The following is a 19,505-nucleotide window of genomic DNA, read 5'->3' on the forward strand; positions in this document are numbered from 1 at the left end:
TCAGTATCAACACCTAGCCTTCCTAACAGAAAACTGCACACGCCGTATCGAAATTGGCTGAAACATTATGCAAGTAGATCTTCACAGTTTACCACTCTAAGCATTATAATTCCCAGCTTTTTTACAATTTAAAAAGCTCTTTGTATTACTGAATCATTTAAAAGTCGGGGAAAGCTAAAAATAAGGTATTGTAACACACCTCAATATATATAGATGAATGTAGGCCTTTATGCATGTATACTTTAAACTCCTAAACAGCTTTTATTCGACCCTATTCTTGCATGTCTCTGGTTTACCTACGTGTAGAAGCTTGATGTTTGCTTTTGTGTCCTGTTTCAGTCGGTAAAAAGATATATGTCCTACAGTCTTCACATACCAAAGAAAGGATTCATTCCATACTCGTTTTATTTTTTTTTTCATGTTTGAATTTTATTATTTGGTTTAGGTATTGCACAATCGTGTAAGCCCTGAATGCACATCTTTATTTGGCCCATGTATAATTTTCTTGTAGCCTATAGATGTCTTTCTTCACTTTCCTTAAACCATAAGCTTCAGTGTACAGTACATTTTCATGTAGCCCTTCAGGCTGCACACCGTTAAAGACCAAGTGGCTGATATGTCATAAATGCGAACTCACTTGAAATATGCTCTTTTCAGGAAAGACAAAATTTTTTCAAAAAAAATATTTTAATCTTTTGAACATTCAAGGAACATATATTGTTCCTTAACATTAAAAACATATACATGTAAAACATACTAGCTAAAATTTTAATATAACCAATGACATGCAGCAATGGCACAATGAACAGCATGTCATACTAAACCTGGGCCATCATCTCTGCTTGAAATTGAAACATTTCTTCAAATGTTATTTCCACATTATGTGCAATAGATTTCAGTTCCCGTTTGACAAGAGTCAGCTTGTTCAGTGACACATTTGGATATTTTACAGTGTTTCTCAGGGAGAAGAGTTCCAACGCAGGGTAGTATTTAGCACAAGGCGACATCTTCAACTCTGCTACCATTCTAAACACATCATCTACTGTCAGGCCCGATTCACTGAAGAGATAAACAAAAAGCAGCACAAAATAATCATCTCTTGGGAAAATCATTCTGTAATGGGAGAATGATCAACATGCAATGCCATCAAACTTTGTGTTCATGACCATAAGTATACATAATAGTCATATTCAAAATTCTTGATTTATTTATTTTATTCATTTGATCGGTGTTTTATGCCGTACCCCACAATATTTCACTTATTTGACAGCAGCCAGCAGTATGGTGGGAGGAAACTGGGTAGAGCCCAGGGGAAACACATCACCATCCGCAAATTGCCGACAGACCTTCCCACGTACCACCAGAGAGGAAGCCAGCATGAGCTGGTCTTGAACTCACAGCGAGTGCACTGGTGAGAGGCTTCTGGGTCATTACGCTGCAAAACTCTTAAGTGAGGCAGTTCTTCAAATAGAGTATTGTAATAAAAAAACAAAATATTAGAAAAAGGGGTATAACTCCTTTTAAAGCACTTTTACTCTTTCTTTCAACAGACTCAGATTCTACTCTTTCACTGGAGATAATAAGTGAACAAAATATGCCATGTGTTGAAATACAACCCATAATGTGGGAAAATACTAAAATGCTATGTCCTTGTTCTATGCTAAAAATTCTTGTGTGCTTCTGTCATGTGACAGAACTGACCATGCCATGTCCTTATTTTTTTATCATGAAAAAAAGGTTTTCGTCTTGTCAATCCAAACATCTTAGTCCTGCTTTATTTATGCGTACTTAATTTGTTTGGTGATTTACACCTTATTGATGACAATCCAGTGATTAGGTTTACGGGTGGATGGAAATTGTCACCCCTTACCACATGCAAGCTAATGACAGATCTCTTTCTGCAGATGATCACGAAAGATTCAAACGCTAACCAGGCCGGTACAGAGACACAGGACAGCATCATTTTCATCTTGTATCGAGATCCACAGTTTTTTTTACCGTTACAACTAATTAACACAAAATTCATGACACACCTGATATCCAAATACTTCAGTTTTGGCAGGTTATTTCCTTGAAACAAAGACACAACAAAACCTACAAGGAAGGTTCCTGAAACAAGAAAAATAAACTAATCTGTTGTATTGGAGTGATTTTACAAGCCTGACTGGATCAAGTGTTTTATGTGCTGCAGCAATATTATTTTTTTACGTTTGACAGCCCATATATGTGCATGAAAACTAATATCAATACATTCAAATGCTAGCAATAAAAGACTGAAGTCAGCTTTACACAGACATATACAGGAAATGTGAACAACACATAATTGCTGACTTATATGTGTAAGCAATTCATACGTGTAGTAAGGCAACCACCAATTTTATTTTGTGTTTTACTGGTGCACAACAAAAAATACAAAAATGAAACAAAAATAAAACCGAAAATATTCATTTTTATTTGTCTGATATTGACATTATTTCAGATTTGTCTGCTTTCCAAAGCTTTCTGATCATGTAAAATTTTCTACAACAGGAAAGATTGCTTGAACTGTCTGGAAATTAGATGATTTTTAGGTTTTATTTTAATTCTTAAACCCTCCTCTGGCATTGGGAAAAGATTTATTCTGCCCAACACATATAAATGTTTGTCTTTTGTCCACTTTGAGAATTTGTATTAAATATCAGAAGATCAGAGGAATACCAATGCTGCTTTCATCCTTTCAATCCCTTACACAATGATAGTGTAGATGCCCCGTGCCTCACCTGGAAATTTCAGCATAATTTCAAATAAAAAATCCCTTGTGATAGACTGACTGATAGTAATCTTACCTTTCAAAGCTCGTCCAAGTCTTCCCTTTAAAGTCAGAGAATTTAACTTTTGATGATCTTTTACAACAGATATCAATCTTTCTTGTAAATCTAAAAAAGTATAATGAAAACAAAAAAGTACAACAGTGTGATGAACGAGTCATGACTACAAAAAACAACTGGCCCTGACCTCTAATTTCATCTCTATGCTTTTAAACAATGATTATATCTGAACTCTGAGTTCTATATATATATATATAGTACATATATATACATACATACAAGCATATTAGACTTTTATTCCACAAACTCAGCATCTGTAAAATATTGAAACACAATATTCCAGAAGAATTAACAGAATAAAAAACCACTGATGCTAAACTTTATGCATAGAAGACTTCAACAATGAGTCACACTCACCTCTTACCTCCTCTTCCTCCCAGTCAACACTTATCCGCATCAAGTTTACTTTTGTCAGGCTCTCATTGCTGCCAAGCATATCCACCACAGCCCTCACAGCTATCTGGCTGGTGAGGTTGATATCCAGTTCCAAAACAGTAATCTGTTCATTTTCTGAAATAAAAAAATAATCAAATTATTACCACAAAGTGGAGCACAAGATCAATCTTAATTGCTCTTCACTGATGAAAGATGGCTTATTTTCTACTCAAAGTAAATACTGAATAAAACTTTTGGCACCAAAACTTTTTTTAAGACTGGTTTCTGAATCTCACAAACAGGCCAAATGAGTAACTTAGTCATGGATGAAGTTTTAGGCCAGATATAGTAGTCATAGTTCAGGCTGGCAGCAACCTGCGGATGGTCGTGGGGTTCTCCCGGGCTCTGCCTGGTTTCTTCCCTCCATAATGCTGGCTGTCGTCGTATAAATGAAATATTCTTGAGTACGGTGTAAAACACCAATCAAATAGATAAATAAATGAATAGTTCAGGAATACTTTTGTCAGGTTCTCTTATTTGACATCCTGCTGATGTTTCCAGGTGAGGCACGGGGCATCTACACTGTCATTGTGTAAGGGATTGAAAGAATGAAAGCAGCATTGGTATTCCTCTGATCTCCTGATAAATAATACAAATTCTCAAAGTGGACAAAAGATCTAAAAAAAAGTCTAAAAATTTACATATCTGGTGAATTTTTAGGTCACATACAGTACTTATTACCTAAAGTCAAAAATCACTGTGCTTTCTGAAACCAATGATAGGACTGGAGACAATTACAATTTAACTGAGAAAAGTAATTCCTGGTACTGAAAATGGATTGAAGTAACAATGGCTCATCCAGGCACAAGATGAGATACATTACCTGGACCACCATATCTTTGCCTTCTCCTGCACACAATAACACTGCTTAATCTTACCAAGATGAAATATTCTCTCTGCCCCAACATCCATACTATCACCTACTATGGCTCATTCCAGATTGTGATTTTATGTAAGATGTGAGCCAAAACTTATTTTAAAAAAAAAAAAAACTTATTCAAAATACAGTACAACATAATGAAAAAAAATCTCAAACTTTCTCAAACCTGTAACAGCTGAGCATATAGTGAGAATATCTTCATCCGTGGCTCTGAAACCATATGCAGCCGAGTCTTTAATTGTCAGGCTAGTCAAGGCGAGATCAAACCGGATAAAACTGGTTATAAAAGCAGCCATGTGCTGAGCTGCCATGTCACGATTTTGTGGATAGGCTGGGTCTACTTCAACTTTCAAATCCTCTACAGCTCGCACTGTGAACAACAAAATGATCTCTCCATAAATGGGCAGAGAAACTAAGAGATTACTGTGGATGCAGGTTCTTAGTCATGGGTTAATAGCTCTTGGCATACTTGATTCCCTCATAATATCATAAATATTTTAAGGTAGGTATAACAATTGTTTTTTTTTGGCCCAATTTCCTCCAACTGTAAATCATATCAGTCACATATCAAATCTTTGAAGAGGGCATACACTATAGACTATACTCAATAATCTATTAGATCCAGGATCAATCCTTGATCGAGTCACATCTAAGACTTCAAAAGAGGAAGTTGTAACTTCCTCGCTTGGCATTCAGCATGAAGGGGATAGTGCAACGACTGGTTGACCCGTATCAGTATAACGGCTCGGGTGGGGCGGCTTACTTGCCTTCGGTAAAGTCGTCTCAGTGAAGCAGCAGTAAATAAAAGAGCGGTGGAAATCCATCCTGAAACAAGGAGGCACATTACACATACATGCACCCTAAGGATTCCTTTGTCGTCATATTCCAACGATTCCAACAATCAGTCTCTAGCCAGTCCGAGTTTCAAGGAACACTGCTTGCTTGAAACTAGGCAATCTAGCCATCCCCAATTACAAGGAAGACTATAGCTGCTTGAAACTGGTAATCCAGCCAGCCCCAATTACAGGAAGACTAGCTGCTTGAAAATAGGTAATCTAGCCTGTCCCAAGTACAAGGAAGACTAGCTGCTTGAAAATAGGTAATCTAGCCTGTCCCAATTACAACGAAGACTAGCTGCTTGATAATAAGTAATCTAGCAAGTCCCAATTACAAGCTAGACGAGCTGCTTGGAACTAGGTAATCTTGCCAGCCTGTCTTTACAAGCGACACTTGCTGTTTGAAAATGGGCAATCTAGTGCCTAGATACAACTGCTTGAAACTAGGTTATCTAACCTGCACCAGTTTCAAGCATGACTAGCTGCCTGAAATTAGGAAAGTTAGCCTGCCCCAGCTACATTTGAGACTAGCTGCTGGAAAAAAGGCAATCTAGCATGCACCAGTTACTTGCAAAACTAACTGACAAAGCAATCTAGCCAGTCACAGGTACAAGTGAGACTAGCCGGTTAAAGCTAAGGAATCTAGCCTGCCCAAATTACAAGCACTATCATGATACAGAAAAAGACTCCCATTTATACTGGGGACTTCACGTTTAAAATTCTACTTTATCATGTCGAAATTTCATTCACATGAGCTATGATGACATGATATAGTAAACTTGAGATAATTTGAATAAGACCAATGTTAATCCCTGTCTCTGTTGATAAATATTACATATATATTAGGAACTTAACCCGATACTAACTTCATGCTCGAGATGCATTATTCATCATCAAGAGGCAATATAGGAATGCTTTATAAATCAACAAATGTATTTACATCTTCACCTAGTTGATTAATCTTATGTCCTCCAAACAGCTGGGTGTCTTCCATTGCACACACAACTGGAATCCGCAGATACTGCATAGGCCTCTCCTGATAGGACGATATTCTAACCACAGAAAAGTTGAAATTAGCCACAGCATTTAATATCTTTGCACAATTTTCTACATAATGGTACTGTACTTCATATACATGTACATGTATTACACTGTTTTCGATGATGCCCTTACCCTTATGAGGCATACTGGAGGTATACTTGAGGAACATCTCAGGTATACCATTGGGGTGTAGCATATTTCAACTGAGGTGTGTCTAAAGTATACTTGAGGTGTATGTGAGGTGTACTGAAGGTGTATCTGAGGTGCTACCAATTATGCAAATTAGTACCTCAAGTATGCCTCAATGGAGGTGTAAAAATATGATGCCTGAGGTGTATCTGAGGTACAGCTGGGGTACATGCTTATGGGCAAGGTCGGTGTACACTGTTTTCACTTTTAGTTTGATAGAAAACAAGGTGAAAACACATAAATATTGGCTGTATAAATCATAGATAAATTTAAGTTTGTACATGCTGGCTGTTCCTTGTTTAAAGTTTCTGTAAATCTCAGCTGATTTACAACATCAACAGTGATGTACATTTACATGAGGCTTTCTAGTTGCTGGATCAAAATTTAGTGCCACTCCTTCTCTTTGCCCTTCAGAACAATTCATGTACCCCAACATGTTACAAATCCTGTCCCAGGAAGCATCAATCAGTGTATAATTGAACTGTTTTCTCACAGCCTGGAATATATATGCACATTGTTCAGGGCAGCCATCTTGGAATAATCCGGGGCTAATAATTATATCCATGCTCTGTGACTGGTCTTTTAAGGGCCATGAAAATAAATTTTTTGACAGGCTATTCTCAAGAAAATAGGTCAACAGTTTTCTGCCCTGGTTTGACAGGTGGGCCAATAAAGAGCCTTTAAATATTACGATTACTTACGCATAATGTTGGTTGAGAACACCAATGAGGCTGGTGTAGAACTTGACAATGGCTAGGAGTGGGCCATGCTGCACAGCGTGTTCCACCAGGACTAACTGTGTAAGTTGATGCTGACGTACTTTGTGTAGCAGGACTTGGCACAGGAGAGCAAAGTCTGGGTCATTCTCTTCAGTAACATGAATATCTGATCCTGTATTAACAGAGATATCAATCAATGAGAAAATATTCAGTCTGCCTCAATGCATGAGGGGTCCCAAAAAAGTTCCATTACTCGAAGAACCTTGTGCCACACCTTGTGTATTTCTAGCTTTTGAGTCATTTCTTGCTTCAAAGTAATTCACTCTTCCAAGAGAACTGCAGTCCAATTTCTAGCTAGGACCAGAATCTTCACGAAGATCAAAGAAACATCACAGAAAAAGGTCTTACCAGCACTTCCAAAGTAATGAATGGCTAGTCTTTCTAGCTTGTTCCAGGTCATCAATATGAATGCAAGCTCACGGGCTGTTTCACCACAACAATGAACATCATAACACGCAAAACCCTTCAGCTGCCTCTCTTGTGAAGCATCTTCAGCTTTTGGACAGTCAGGACACGCAGCTGAATAAATTGCACTGTTTCCATCCCCATTTTGTCTTTCTGTGGCCTCCAAAAGCTCCTGAAATTCTTTTTCACTCTTCCTTGAGGGTAAAGTTGATAATGCTTCATCGTAAAGATCTTCTGTCGAAGTATTATCACCCTCTGGAACAAAGTTGGTTTGTGAAGGCGACCGAGGGCCCAGTACAAAAGGGATTATATTTTTTATATTTGGTCTCAGGGAACAAACACTTTGTCCTGCACACTCTCGAACAATTTCAATGAAAGTTTCATGGAACTTTGAATTAGAAACATGAATATGTAGTTCTTCTAGGCAACCATTAAGTCTTAAATCTTGGAACAGCTTAATGAACTCTCCTACTACAGCAACTTGATTGTATGAGAAATGGGGGACAAATGTTTCCAACACCTTTGTGGATTCTCTCAAAGTCTTCATAATGTTTGACTGTGTTGTTATCCCACGACACAACGTGCTGCGTGTGATGAGACAATTTGCATAGCTAGCATACTTCTTCAAGTCCTTCTCCAAAACAGACATAACCATTGGTTTTGCCAAAAAGGTGGGCTCATTTCGCAGAGGTTGCCGTAGAGGTGTTGAAGGATCTGAAATTTTAATGTTCTGGTTTTGAATTTAAAACATGAATTTAAAACTGGTTTTGAAACATCAACAATTACCAAATTACAACCAAATCAACAACATAAACAAGTCTGAAAAACAACTACATTTTATGGCCAACAATCTTGCAAATACTCACCTGCATGTAGCTACTGGCCCTACATAATATTACGATTAATCTGACATATCACTCAAGTCCATCTATACTCAGGGCAACACTGACAACTTAATGAACAATATCCCACCTGTGGAAATTTTATAATGCTGTTACTCATATTAATTACTCTGACATACTGACACCAGACTAATCCCCCTCACTATTATAACATTTTATTCCTTGATTTCATGTTTCTCAGATGAATATTTTCAAATTAGTGTCAGCAGTGGAAGAATTTTCATCTTTCATTATTTTTCTATTACAATGATGTCACTGGCCAAAAAATGAAATGATGAGTTCTGATGCAGCAGGAAATATGTTTGGAGTTGTTGATGGGGAAACAATGAATCAAGTGTAGTAGGCCTAAAAAGATCACTAGTGAACTAAAGTAAAAAATCTTCAAAACACACCAAAAACATTACACTTCAATTTATACATATAAGTTTGCTTGAAACATTCTAGTCTTTGTCTTCAAGTGAACTTACCAAAAGCAGAATCATTCAAGTATGCTTGTAAGCAATCCTGGAAGTGTTTCTGGAAGTAGCTGTGTTTGTAATCTGGGGGTTGTGGCATTCTGAAGATGGGCACACGGTTCTGATACCTACAACTCCAGCGCTTCATCAGGTGTGCAAGCCAGGCACGGGACACTTCGATTCCTGCAGACCAAGTAAACATGGTAAAATGCAAGAGTAATAGAGATCAAAAACACATTAACAAATAATCAGGTATCATAAAACTGTCTGAGATTTTCTTTAATTTATTTCTTTGATTGTTGTTTAATGTTACACTAAAAAATTTTTTGCTTATAAAATGGCCGTCACTTTTATGGGTGGAGGAGACTTGAGTCTCCAGGGAACCATTGTCCTTTCTCAAGTCTGACAAACCTTCCCACATGTGATGTACATATAGCCATGGGAAAGAAGTGGTCTTCAACGAATGTTACACTGGGCTAAATGAACATGGTCAACTGCTTGCTGTCACCAAGGTCTGATTAGCAGTCAGAGCTGGGGAATCTCTTGGTTTGAACTCACACATGAAGGTGAAACTGTCTTAGAGCAACATATACCCACGAATTGAAGTAGCCTACTCCTGAAACCTTTTCACATGCTCAGGGGCAATTTTGATGGCTGTTTATTCACTTCAATCTTTTGAGCATGGCATTAATTTAATGTTTAACCCTATCAGGGATTCACAGAAAATATAATATTTCCATCTAGATAAAGAAATGTCCACTAAAATGCTTAAAATAACAACTCATGAAAAGGCTGAAGAAATAAGGTCAGCTTATACATGTAAATACAGACTAGAGACAGACAAACACAGACATACAGACTAGAGACAGAAAAACAGATACTGACTGGAGACAGACAAAAAAAGGCTAGAGACAAAAAAACAGACAAATACAGACTAAAGACAGACAAACTGACAAATACATTCTAAAGACAAACAGACAATTACATTCTAAAGACAGACAAATGCAGGCTAGAGAAAGAAAAGCACACAAATACAGGCTAGAGTAAAAAAACATGTAGATTAAAGACAGACAAAAAGATAAATACATACTAGAGACAAATAGACAAATACATACTAGAGACAGAAAAACAGACAAACATAGAGACAAAAAGACAAATACATACTAGAGACACACAGACAAACACAGGCTAGAGACAGAAAAACAGACAAATACAGACAAGAGAAAGAAAAACAGACAAATATATACTAGAGACAGATAAACAGACAAATACGGACTTGAGATAGAAAAACAGACAGATACAGGCTAGGACAGAAAAACAGACAGATACAAGCTAGAGACAGACAGATAGACAAATACAGACTAGAGACAGACAAACAGACAAATACAGACTAGAGAAAGACAAACAGATAAATACAGACTACAGACACACAAACAGACAAATACAGCAAACACGAGGATATTCATGGATGGTGACTGCAAAAAATCAGCTTTAAGCAACAAAAACAAACATGACATCACAAGTGAATCATGGTTAACACATCCTGGTGAAAGCCAAGTGTAATGCGTAACAACAGTTAGTACCCCTCCCTATTCTCCCCTACCTCATCAATATTCTTTGCCTAATACATGTAGGTATTTTGAGTGCACAATCCTTGTGACTGGCCTAGCTCATTGATTGTTAGATTGACTGCTGAGACCTTGTAAGACCTGATCTTTCAAGCCAGTTTTACTTCCTAATACATATCCATAAATATACCAAACAGCTTATTTATACCCATACATGTTAGAACATGTCAGAATCTAAATATATAGTTTAAAAGGCATTGATTCTTGAATCTTTTAAAATTTACTTGTAATGGTTGAACTCACATTTAACATATACATTTTACATGAATCCTCAAAACAGACATCCATAGACAAGCCGTCAACAAAAATTTAAGTGGGTAATTTTTAAAAGAATCATTAAAACAAACCACCAAATAATTCACAAAGAGTATAAATCTTGGGACTATTAGGATGGATTCATGCAAAGGAAGCCATCCACAGTTTTAATGATGATGGAGGGACTCAATGTATGTTCTAGACGAATAAATCAAATTATTATCCCAATCATTGACACTGGTTTTCACAAATATCCTAAAGTAAGAAGTATTCAAAGTTATATTTAGATTTTTGAAATTGGCTATTTCTGTCAATCCAACTGTTTTACCAAGCCTTTTGCATAGTGAAAAAAATTTCACCAAAGTCGCTCATCTGCAGCTGTCATATGAAAGTCTGCACTCTAACGTGACACTTGGAGCCAAAACACTGACACCCAGCACACTTGACTTTAATCTTTTAAATTTTTTGTCAGTTTTCAGCGCTATACTCTTTTGGAATGGTTGAAAACTCATCTATACCAGAATCTATGGCAGAGAAGCTTCCACGCTCGCTGAACCCTCACCTAGTGTGCTTGGACAGGCTGCCCGCCTCACTCCTAACACACACATACACCAATCCCACTTTTAATCTTCTATTAAATGGTTAACCATGTCACTTTTTATGTACTCTTTATGCCTCATGTCTTGATGCCCAAACTTTGTCTGCTCAAGCATTTTTGTATTGCAATCCAAGGTTGTGGAATCTCTGTGGTATAAGCAGCCCTTGCACTCTCACCTTATGTTCCGGGTAAGTTTTTAAAACTTTCTTTCTCAGTATCTATCTGAGCTACAAAATAGGTGATATCTCATCTACACAATCCAGAATCGTGGAGCTTTGGGTGCCTAGGCAGCCCCAAGATCTTTGCCGAATGTGCTGTGATACACCTGTTCATTCTTGCTGATCTAATTACTCAAGATGATAAATATACATGACCTCATTTCAACTAATGCATCTTTTCACATCCCTCCTTGGTTTTCATGAAACATGAAACATCAGATAGAACAAACCATTTCTTTCAAAAATATCTTCATGTTCATCCAGGTGTTGAGCTGAGAGAAAATTCACTATGTTGGAGAGCACTGTTACAGGCATATCTATGAAAGGAAAAAAAATAATAATCAGCCTTTAATTACCAGCTCATGCTGGTTTCCTCTCCAGTCGTTCATGGAAGGTTTGTTAGCAACCTGCGGATGGTTGTGGCCTCTGCTCCATTTCCTCCCACCATAACAATTGCGGCCGTCCAATAAGTGAAATATTCTTGACTACGCCGTAATATGAAACAACAATTAAACAAAATAAAAAATAATTTTGAAGCTTTGCTACAGAACTTAGGGATATTTAATCAAAGCCTCAAGAAATCTATACCAGTACATCTTTTCATGATATTTCCAAATACAAATTTTTTTGGTTGTTAATGTATGGTGGTTTTTTATTATGATTGTGTGATGAAAACAGACTGAAGCAATTTCCAAGCAGACTCAATGATGAAATATTACCATACGTTTAGTACTTGTGTCTGTAGTTACCTGCAATTGACTGCTTAGAGAAACGGCCTAGGTGTTCTGACACACAGGAAGCAGTGATCTCAAACAACGATTGCACTTGGTCGTCACTCATAGTGCGGCTGTATATACCTGTAGAACAAAACAGAGATATTAATCATGTTGCTGATGAACCTAAACACTTCCTACTTTTGCAGCGAGATCAAGGTCTTTTGAAAAGAATACAAAAGTGGATGAATTTCAGGGCCCAGCGGCTTTTTTGCATAAATATCCTACAGGGAAGCGATTTAAAAGTACCAATGCTTTAAAAGGGACCATAGAACAAAAAATTACAGGTTGATCGATTACCTGATTGTTGGTTATCCCCATAATCAATAACTTTTCACTTACTTATTTATTTTATTGATGTTTTACATCATACTCAAGAATATTTCACTTATGCAATGGCAGTCTGTTTTATTGGTGGAGGAAAACCATGTTCCTGGAGTAAAATCACATTCACATGTACTTTTGACAAGTTACTGACGAATTTCTTCACCATGTGACATTTAAACTTTCACGCCATATTGGTGGAGATAAGTAGTCTTCAAGTAGTACTTTATGAAAAGGCCCTAAAAGTACTGTCAACCACTTGTTCTTCTTCTTAAATCAAGACCACGGTGAACACTGCATGATAATGGGTGAATCTAGAAATTCTGTGTTTAAAACCAGGACTGAGTCTGCACATAGTATGCCTAATGGTAATAATGGCTCGCACAGCTTACTCACTGTACCCACTCATCACTCCCTGGCTTGATTTCAAATGTAAAATCTTCAGTCGTCCCCAAGTTCAACCAGATGGACTCAGTCAGTGTGCTAGCTTAAAATTCTGACATTCATCGCAATACTTGTTGTTCAGAGTCACAATGGCTTTTGGCATTTGATTGAACAATGATGGTCTGTGACCTTTGAGATTTCTTAGATGAAAAAGTCAGAAATTTGCCTAAACAAGATTGAGGTAGGCAAACCAATATTTTACTACATGTCCAGTAGGACTAATGTGCAAGATTATTAAAATCCCTAGGATTGTGTCCTAGCTTGTAATTGGCAGTAATTCCCTGGTTTGCCTAGGGAATTATATATATATATATATATATATATATATATATATATATATATATATACGTCTGTAACAGATTTGCCTTATAAAGACAGATTACTAGATACACATATGTACGGTACCGGAGCCCTATGTTTAGCGACTAGATAAAATAGTAATAATTTAATGAACTACAAATAAGGGGGCCTGGCTCAACAATATGGGATAGTGATTATATTTTATTTAAGTTACATAGCTCAAAGTATAGTCTGAGGCACTTGTGCATGTATATATGTAGGCGTACATGTGGGTGAGCCAAAGTGCGATACACTGCCAGTTGTCAACTACAGTACCCGTAACTGTTTTACGATTTGCTTAAAACTTAAATAGGGCCTGCTAGACGTACTTTATGATGAGCTGGTAATACCGGTTTCCCAGGGTCGGCTGATGCGCAGTGATGGTGTATACAAAATTGTGCGTTGGTTGAATACTTTTGGGTTGTTACCTCAGTTTGATAGCGGCTGTAAGCTTCATGCGCTTAAACAAACACCTACTTTCTATCAAAGTTTTGTAGTTAAATCGATCTTCACTCCCATCTACCTGTAGTGGCGAGAAGCATCAAGAACCATAATTTTAACCATACACCAGAAGAATAACTGTTTGTTTAGCGTTACCTCCCCTGATTAGACGGAGACAAACTGTTTTCCGGCGTATTAACGCCTTTGTTTTCCTGGCACGTTAACCAATGAAAATTTTGTTTTCACTTACATGAGAATTTACGTATTAATTACATAATTATATTGTATATTTTCCAGATATTGTTTCAAAATGTATAATCCGATGTATATATATTACACTATGCCGAACATGGATCATATTAAAATAGTGTTGGTGTGGTTTTTAGTCGACCTCGGTGCGACAGAACAACTTTGGACAATACTAGTATTCTGAAACTTACGGAGCCGTAAAAGTCACATGGTGAAATTAAAATTTTTAGAGAAAAAAGAAAAACGTAAAAAAGACATAGTAAAAAAAAACTGAAGAGAAAAAAAGTGACATGGTTCAATACCTTTTTAGATAGAGAAAATAATTTTTAATCATTGACTTTAAAAGTTGGGTCCCAACAAACAAGCGTTTCTCACTAATAACTACATATTCTCACTATGGTCTAACCATGAGATAAATAACAATGGAGTTTACAATGGACGGATCGTCTACGCAGGTCAATTCCAATCTGTTTAAAGAAACGTCATTCTCAGCTGCCACGCTGCAGTGCATGAGAAGGCCGACTTGGGTGATTCTCTGCCCCTGACGTTAGATAGTGCTAATCGCTTCAGTTACATTCAAATTACGCAGAACACGTCAGGGAACCAGACTATTAGGCATACATGTAGGCTACGTCTCTGCTTGTCGAACATAACTAGGTTTACACAGAAACATTGACGTACTAAGGCGGGCTATATATGACTTAGGACCAAGGGTCTTAACTCACATACATATACGACGACCGCTGAGCTAAGATGGAATCTTATCCGACAGATAAGTTTATAGGGCCTACATGCATATGCATGAATGTATTATTTGGTTGAAATTTCACTTTATTAATCATTATTCAAGGTTTTTGGAGGTTATACTATAAATATTGATTGTGTTGGGGTTATCCGTCGTCTAAAGGGGCATTTTGAGGCTCTGAAAGTATAGTTTGCAAATATATTGACAATGATAACGAAGTAGGCTCTTACTCATGCACTATAGACGGCCATTACGTACTTAGTGTAGGGTTGGGTGTGCGCTCCTGAATAAATGCCTGTACATTCATACTAAAAAAAAACCTAGGCCCTCGTGTCTGTCCTTTTTATTCACACAATTGCGCATGAATACTGTAATACTTCAAAAGTCACCGACAACAAGCGATCTTTCGTCTCTGTCCCAGGCATTTATACGGGTGAAAATCTATCGGTTCCATTTACACGTTGGCCTATTACCATTTTTATAGCGTGTTAACTTCCTTGTACCGATATCCATGTGCATGGTGGCGACTGTTGAAAAAAAAACCTCACAAAACTTAGTGAATCAGTAACTTTTCTCGTAAACGACGTCGCCTTATGGAACTATAACCTAGACAACGTCTTTTACGAAAAAGAAGTCATGAGAAATATGACTTACGAAGTTTTGTGAAAGTGGCCCCAGATCTGCTCAGTCATTGAAAACTCATCTTTATATGTAGGTGATTCACAAGAGGTATGTGGGATTCAACAGTTTAATTAACTGATGTTCTCAAGATATTTTCAAGATGTTGAGATGAAAATTTAATGAATGAGCCGATTTGGGCAGTAAACACAGACTTGAGTTGAAAGATCCCAGTTGGAAGACTCAAAATGTTAAGTCGGTTGACCCACGTGACATTTCTCTTCACTTTTTAATTAGTATATACTGCTACATTTTAAATTCAAGGTGAAGGCAGGTATTTTTTGTAACCTTGCATGAGCATACCATTATGCTTGATCATGGCCATTTTATACACCGTAGCATAATTCAAATTTTGCGTGACTTCTTTTAACTGCATAAATTTAAATATTCACTTATTCACGCTTTCTTCAATGTTGTGGTATTTTCGATTATGTAACAGAAATTTATTTACGCATACACCTTATACATATAAATACAGTGACACGTGTAGCTAAGAAACGCGCTGTGACACGGACCAAAATTCCTTTGGCCAGATGTGCATCAGTTGTAAACACTTCATACATTGTACCTTAGACACTAAATGAAGCAGAATTTCTGTACATCGCCTCAGCACACACAATTACGTAGACATTGATTTATTAGGATTTTTCTAAGTATACTACATGTATACGGTGGTACACTGAATAGAAATTTTGTATACCCCTGTCATTGTATCACCTGTATAGTATCTTTGCATATTCATGCAACGCGCGATGGATTCTAAGACGCAAACCCTCAGCCAGAGGCTTTTCGTCTTCCGGATTATCTTAAAGCTGATTTAGAGAAAAAGGGATATTGTACAATTCGCAAAATGTTTTATAAATACCATAAAATATTGAGCCAATGAGACATGAAAGCCCAAAGTATCTAATCAGTTAGTTTTTTTTTTTTTTTTTTTTGATTGGTGTTTTACGCCGTTCTCAAGAATATTTCACTTATACGACGGCGGCCAGCATTATGGTGGGTGGAAACCGGGCACAGCCCGGCGGAAACCCACGACCATCCGCAGGTTGCTGGCAGACCTTCCCACGTACGGCCGGAGAGGAAGGCAGCATGAGCTGGTCTTGAACTCACAGCGACCGCATTGGTGAGAGGCTTCTGGGTCACTACGCTGCGCTAGCGCGCTAGCCGACTGAGCCACGGAGGCCCCCTAATCAGTTAGTTAAAATCAGCATACTGGTTAGTAGAAAGTACGTGATTAATCTTTACTATCCATTCCCATCCATTATTATTCAAACTAATTCATCGTCAGAACTGATGAGTATTCATTCATAACAGTACATATATTTTGTTTAAAATTTGTACAACAATTTAAATAAAGAACGTTATCATTTATTTGATTGGCATGCAACAAAGGCGTACAAAAGTTGACACTGCGGTTTACGGCTGGAGGTAACGGCAAACTGACCTTCACAAATTCCCTGGAGGAGTTCAAAACTACATGCAGCTGAACCAGCGAGATGGCTTCGAACCTACTCTCGTTGTTGATGGTGTGATAGAACAGCGTCATCTGAGCCAGCGACGGTCCGAAATGAAGGGAAACATACCCACAGATACTGTCTCGTGAAAATCTTGCAAGGAACGTAAATACTGGCGGCATGGTCTTTAACATCGTGGTACTTAATTCATCTATATAAGCTGCATATAAGCTCTATATACGCTACCGGTAGTTGTATTGCAAACTTTTCATGTCTTACAACGTAACCTTAATTCTTAGTGTAGGCCTATATGATCTCTAATGGAGTAAAATTCCATTATGTTAGTGTTTATTGATGATTCAGTGTGTAAACTAAATGAGCTAGGGTTCTTTATAAATACAAACGTGCGCTTTAGGTAAGGTTAGGTTTAGGCAAGCCTATAGATCACAAAGTACCTTATGGCGAGGAATAGGCTCCATTGAGGTACGATAAGAAAGTCCAAATTTCAAAATCCAACTATAACTCCAATTTCCAAATCAGAAGCATAAATTTACATAGCCATAGAACATATCAGTCCTTACTAATAACCCATCTTAACTGCACTCTCAATCAAAAACGCCAATTTTTGGTTGAAATGGGGCACTGTGTTTTTAAGATAACTGTACAAAGATCGACGTTAAAATACTTGACTGAAACTTCCACATACCGGTATGTATTTCTGCGTGTCTATGTTTCGTTCTCACTTCATATGTAAAATCTAATTTTTATATTTCTGATGATGCCTGAAAGGCGTTCTTCATGAGTTAAGGAAATACCTTAGGAGATCAAGATGAAGAGTTCGAATCCTGGGGGTTCCTTTAGTTTTTTTTCTTTAGAAACATACGTTTGTGTGAAAAAAAAAAGATATAGGCCAAATTGTATTAAATAAGTGTTGCCGTGGGTTAAAATGTATAATTGTTAAGATAATACGTTAGATATGGCAATTATACTAAAATCATACACGTGTGCTTGAGAACACATATGGTCGCTTACCATTAACTTGTCATGCTATATGTATATATATGAAGTGAAATTAAGGCTGAAAGCTGCATTTACTATATATTTATATATTTGAATGTTTATGGAGCTTATAATGCAATGCTGAAGAATTTCAGTCACGTTTGTGCTACTCAACTTTCCCCACTCTGCAGTCTTACATATTTCAGTGTGACAAGAGTTGGCTACCCTTTGTTTATTTTATGACCTATACCTCGCCAACACGAATTAGACTCGCATCAGTGCATGTCTAAAGCTTTAAGTCGCACACTTGAGGAGTAGGCCTACATGTAACACAGAATGAAAAAATTGGCCCTATGAAGCTATCAGTAGCTATCAGTCCTAGCTATAGTCAGTTTCGCTGAATAGTTTTTTTGCACTGGGATTGATATATCTCACTGGATATGTGAGATATACCATGCATATATAGGTCTCCACGCACATGCACATATATGCAGAGAAAGCTGTGATAAACACTCTTCGAACATGTGTCAGAATTAATATATTTATATGACAAAGAGAATGGAGTAAAGGTTGGCAGATATGCTCAGTGCGTGCAGGTATAACTTGATGTACAGAAGTATCGGTGGTACAGCACATATAGTCTGAGAGGGATTTGGCCTATTGGCGACAGATTCAGCACGGTAGGTCAACATTTTAGGCAAAGGCCTTAATTTTCCCAGATCCACAAATTGTGTAAAACGTGAATTAATATATATAGATGTTAGGTCCTCCGGAGAGTATCATAGCGGCCATCAATTAAGAACGCGTACTTAGAACATCCCACTGGTCAGCGGATCTTCAAGTGCCCAATATGCCCCGACGGCCTCCGCGGTAACAGCGTGTCAGCGCGGCAAAATGACCCAGGAGCATCTCACCAATTATCGCTGTGAGTTCAAGTCCAGCTCATTCTGGTTTCCTCTCCGGTCGTACGTGGTCCACCAGCATCTTACGGATGGCCGTGGATTTCTGACCAAGCTCTTTCCGGTTCTCATTACCATGCTGGCCACCGTGAAATATTCTCGAGTACGGTTATGGCATAAAACTTCAATCAAATAAATACATAACCCAATAAGCCGTAGGCCTATGTTTTTTCCAGATCATGTATAAAATATGCCTACCTAAATTGTGCCAGATCGGTCTATGCATGTTGAGTTCCAGTTCTCATTTAATTTTCTCGATGTTTACTTACTGTATCTTACTCCGCGATAGGCTTGTATATCTGGTGTAGGCGTACATCTGTTGTATGTAATACTAGTACTGTAATTCTTCATCTCCCAGCGATTTTACATTTAACATCAGAAATAGGAAGAGGCTCTGATTTCATTTGAACTTTCAGCGTCATCAGAGCCGCGCAGGCTATATATGCATATTTATAGTGACAAAGTGGTTCCAGTCAGCGTCGGGCTACGTCATAGCCTCAAACAATTTTAATACGTCTTTAAATTTCGCACCCATTAAATTTTCTTTTTCGAATTTTTTATTTTGTTTTATTATCTATTTCTTTATTTTTGTCAAAGACACTCAATCAG

General features: G+C 37.5%; 1 protein-coding gene across 1 annotated transcript; it reads right to left on the reverse strand.

The window, feature by feature from the left end:
- Positions 1 to 776: 776 nt before the first annotated feature.
- On the reverse strand, positions 777 to 19,204 carry LOC135471461 (uncharacterized). The gene is made up of 12 exons (XM_064750708.1): positions 19,166 to 19,204; positions 12,238 to 12,345; positions 11,719 to 11,805; positions 8,802 to 8,972; positions 7,376 to 8,146; positions 6,950 to 7,139; positions 5,967 to 6,070; positions 4,349 to 4,552; positions 3,225 to 3,377; positions 2,826 to 2,915; positions 2,034 to 2,109; positions 777 to 1,059 (listed from the first exon to the last, which is right to left on the reverse strand). Exons 2-12 carry the CDS (start codon positions 12,326 to 12,328, stop codon positions 819 to 821), a joined length of 2,178 nt encoding a protein of 725 aa, XP_064606778.1. The 5' UTR covers positions 12,329 to 12,345; positions 19,166 to 19,204; the 3' UTR covers positions 777 to 818.
- Between the last annotated feature and the right edge of the window lie 301 nt (positions 19,205 to 19,505).

The sequence above is a fragment of the Liolophura sinensis genome, chromosome 7 (assembly GCF_032854445.1).
Source record: "Liolophura sinensis isolate JHLJ2023 chromosome 7, CUHK_Ljap_v2, whole genome shotgun sequence".
Classification (NCBI taxonomy): domain Eukaryota; kingdom Metazoa; phylum Mollusca; class Polyplacophora; order Chitonida; family Chitonidae; genus Liolophura; species Liolophura sinensis.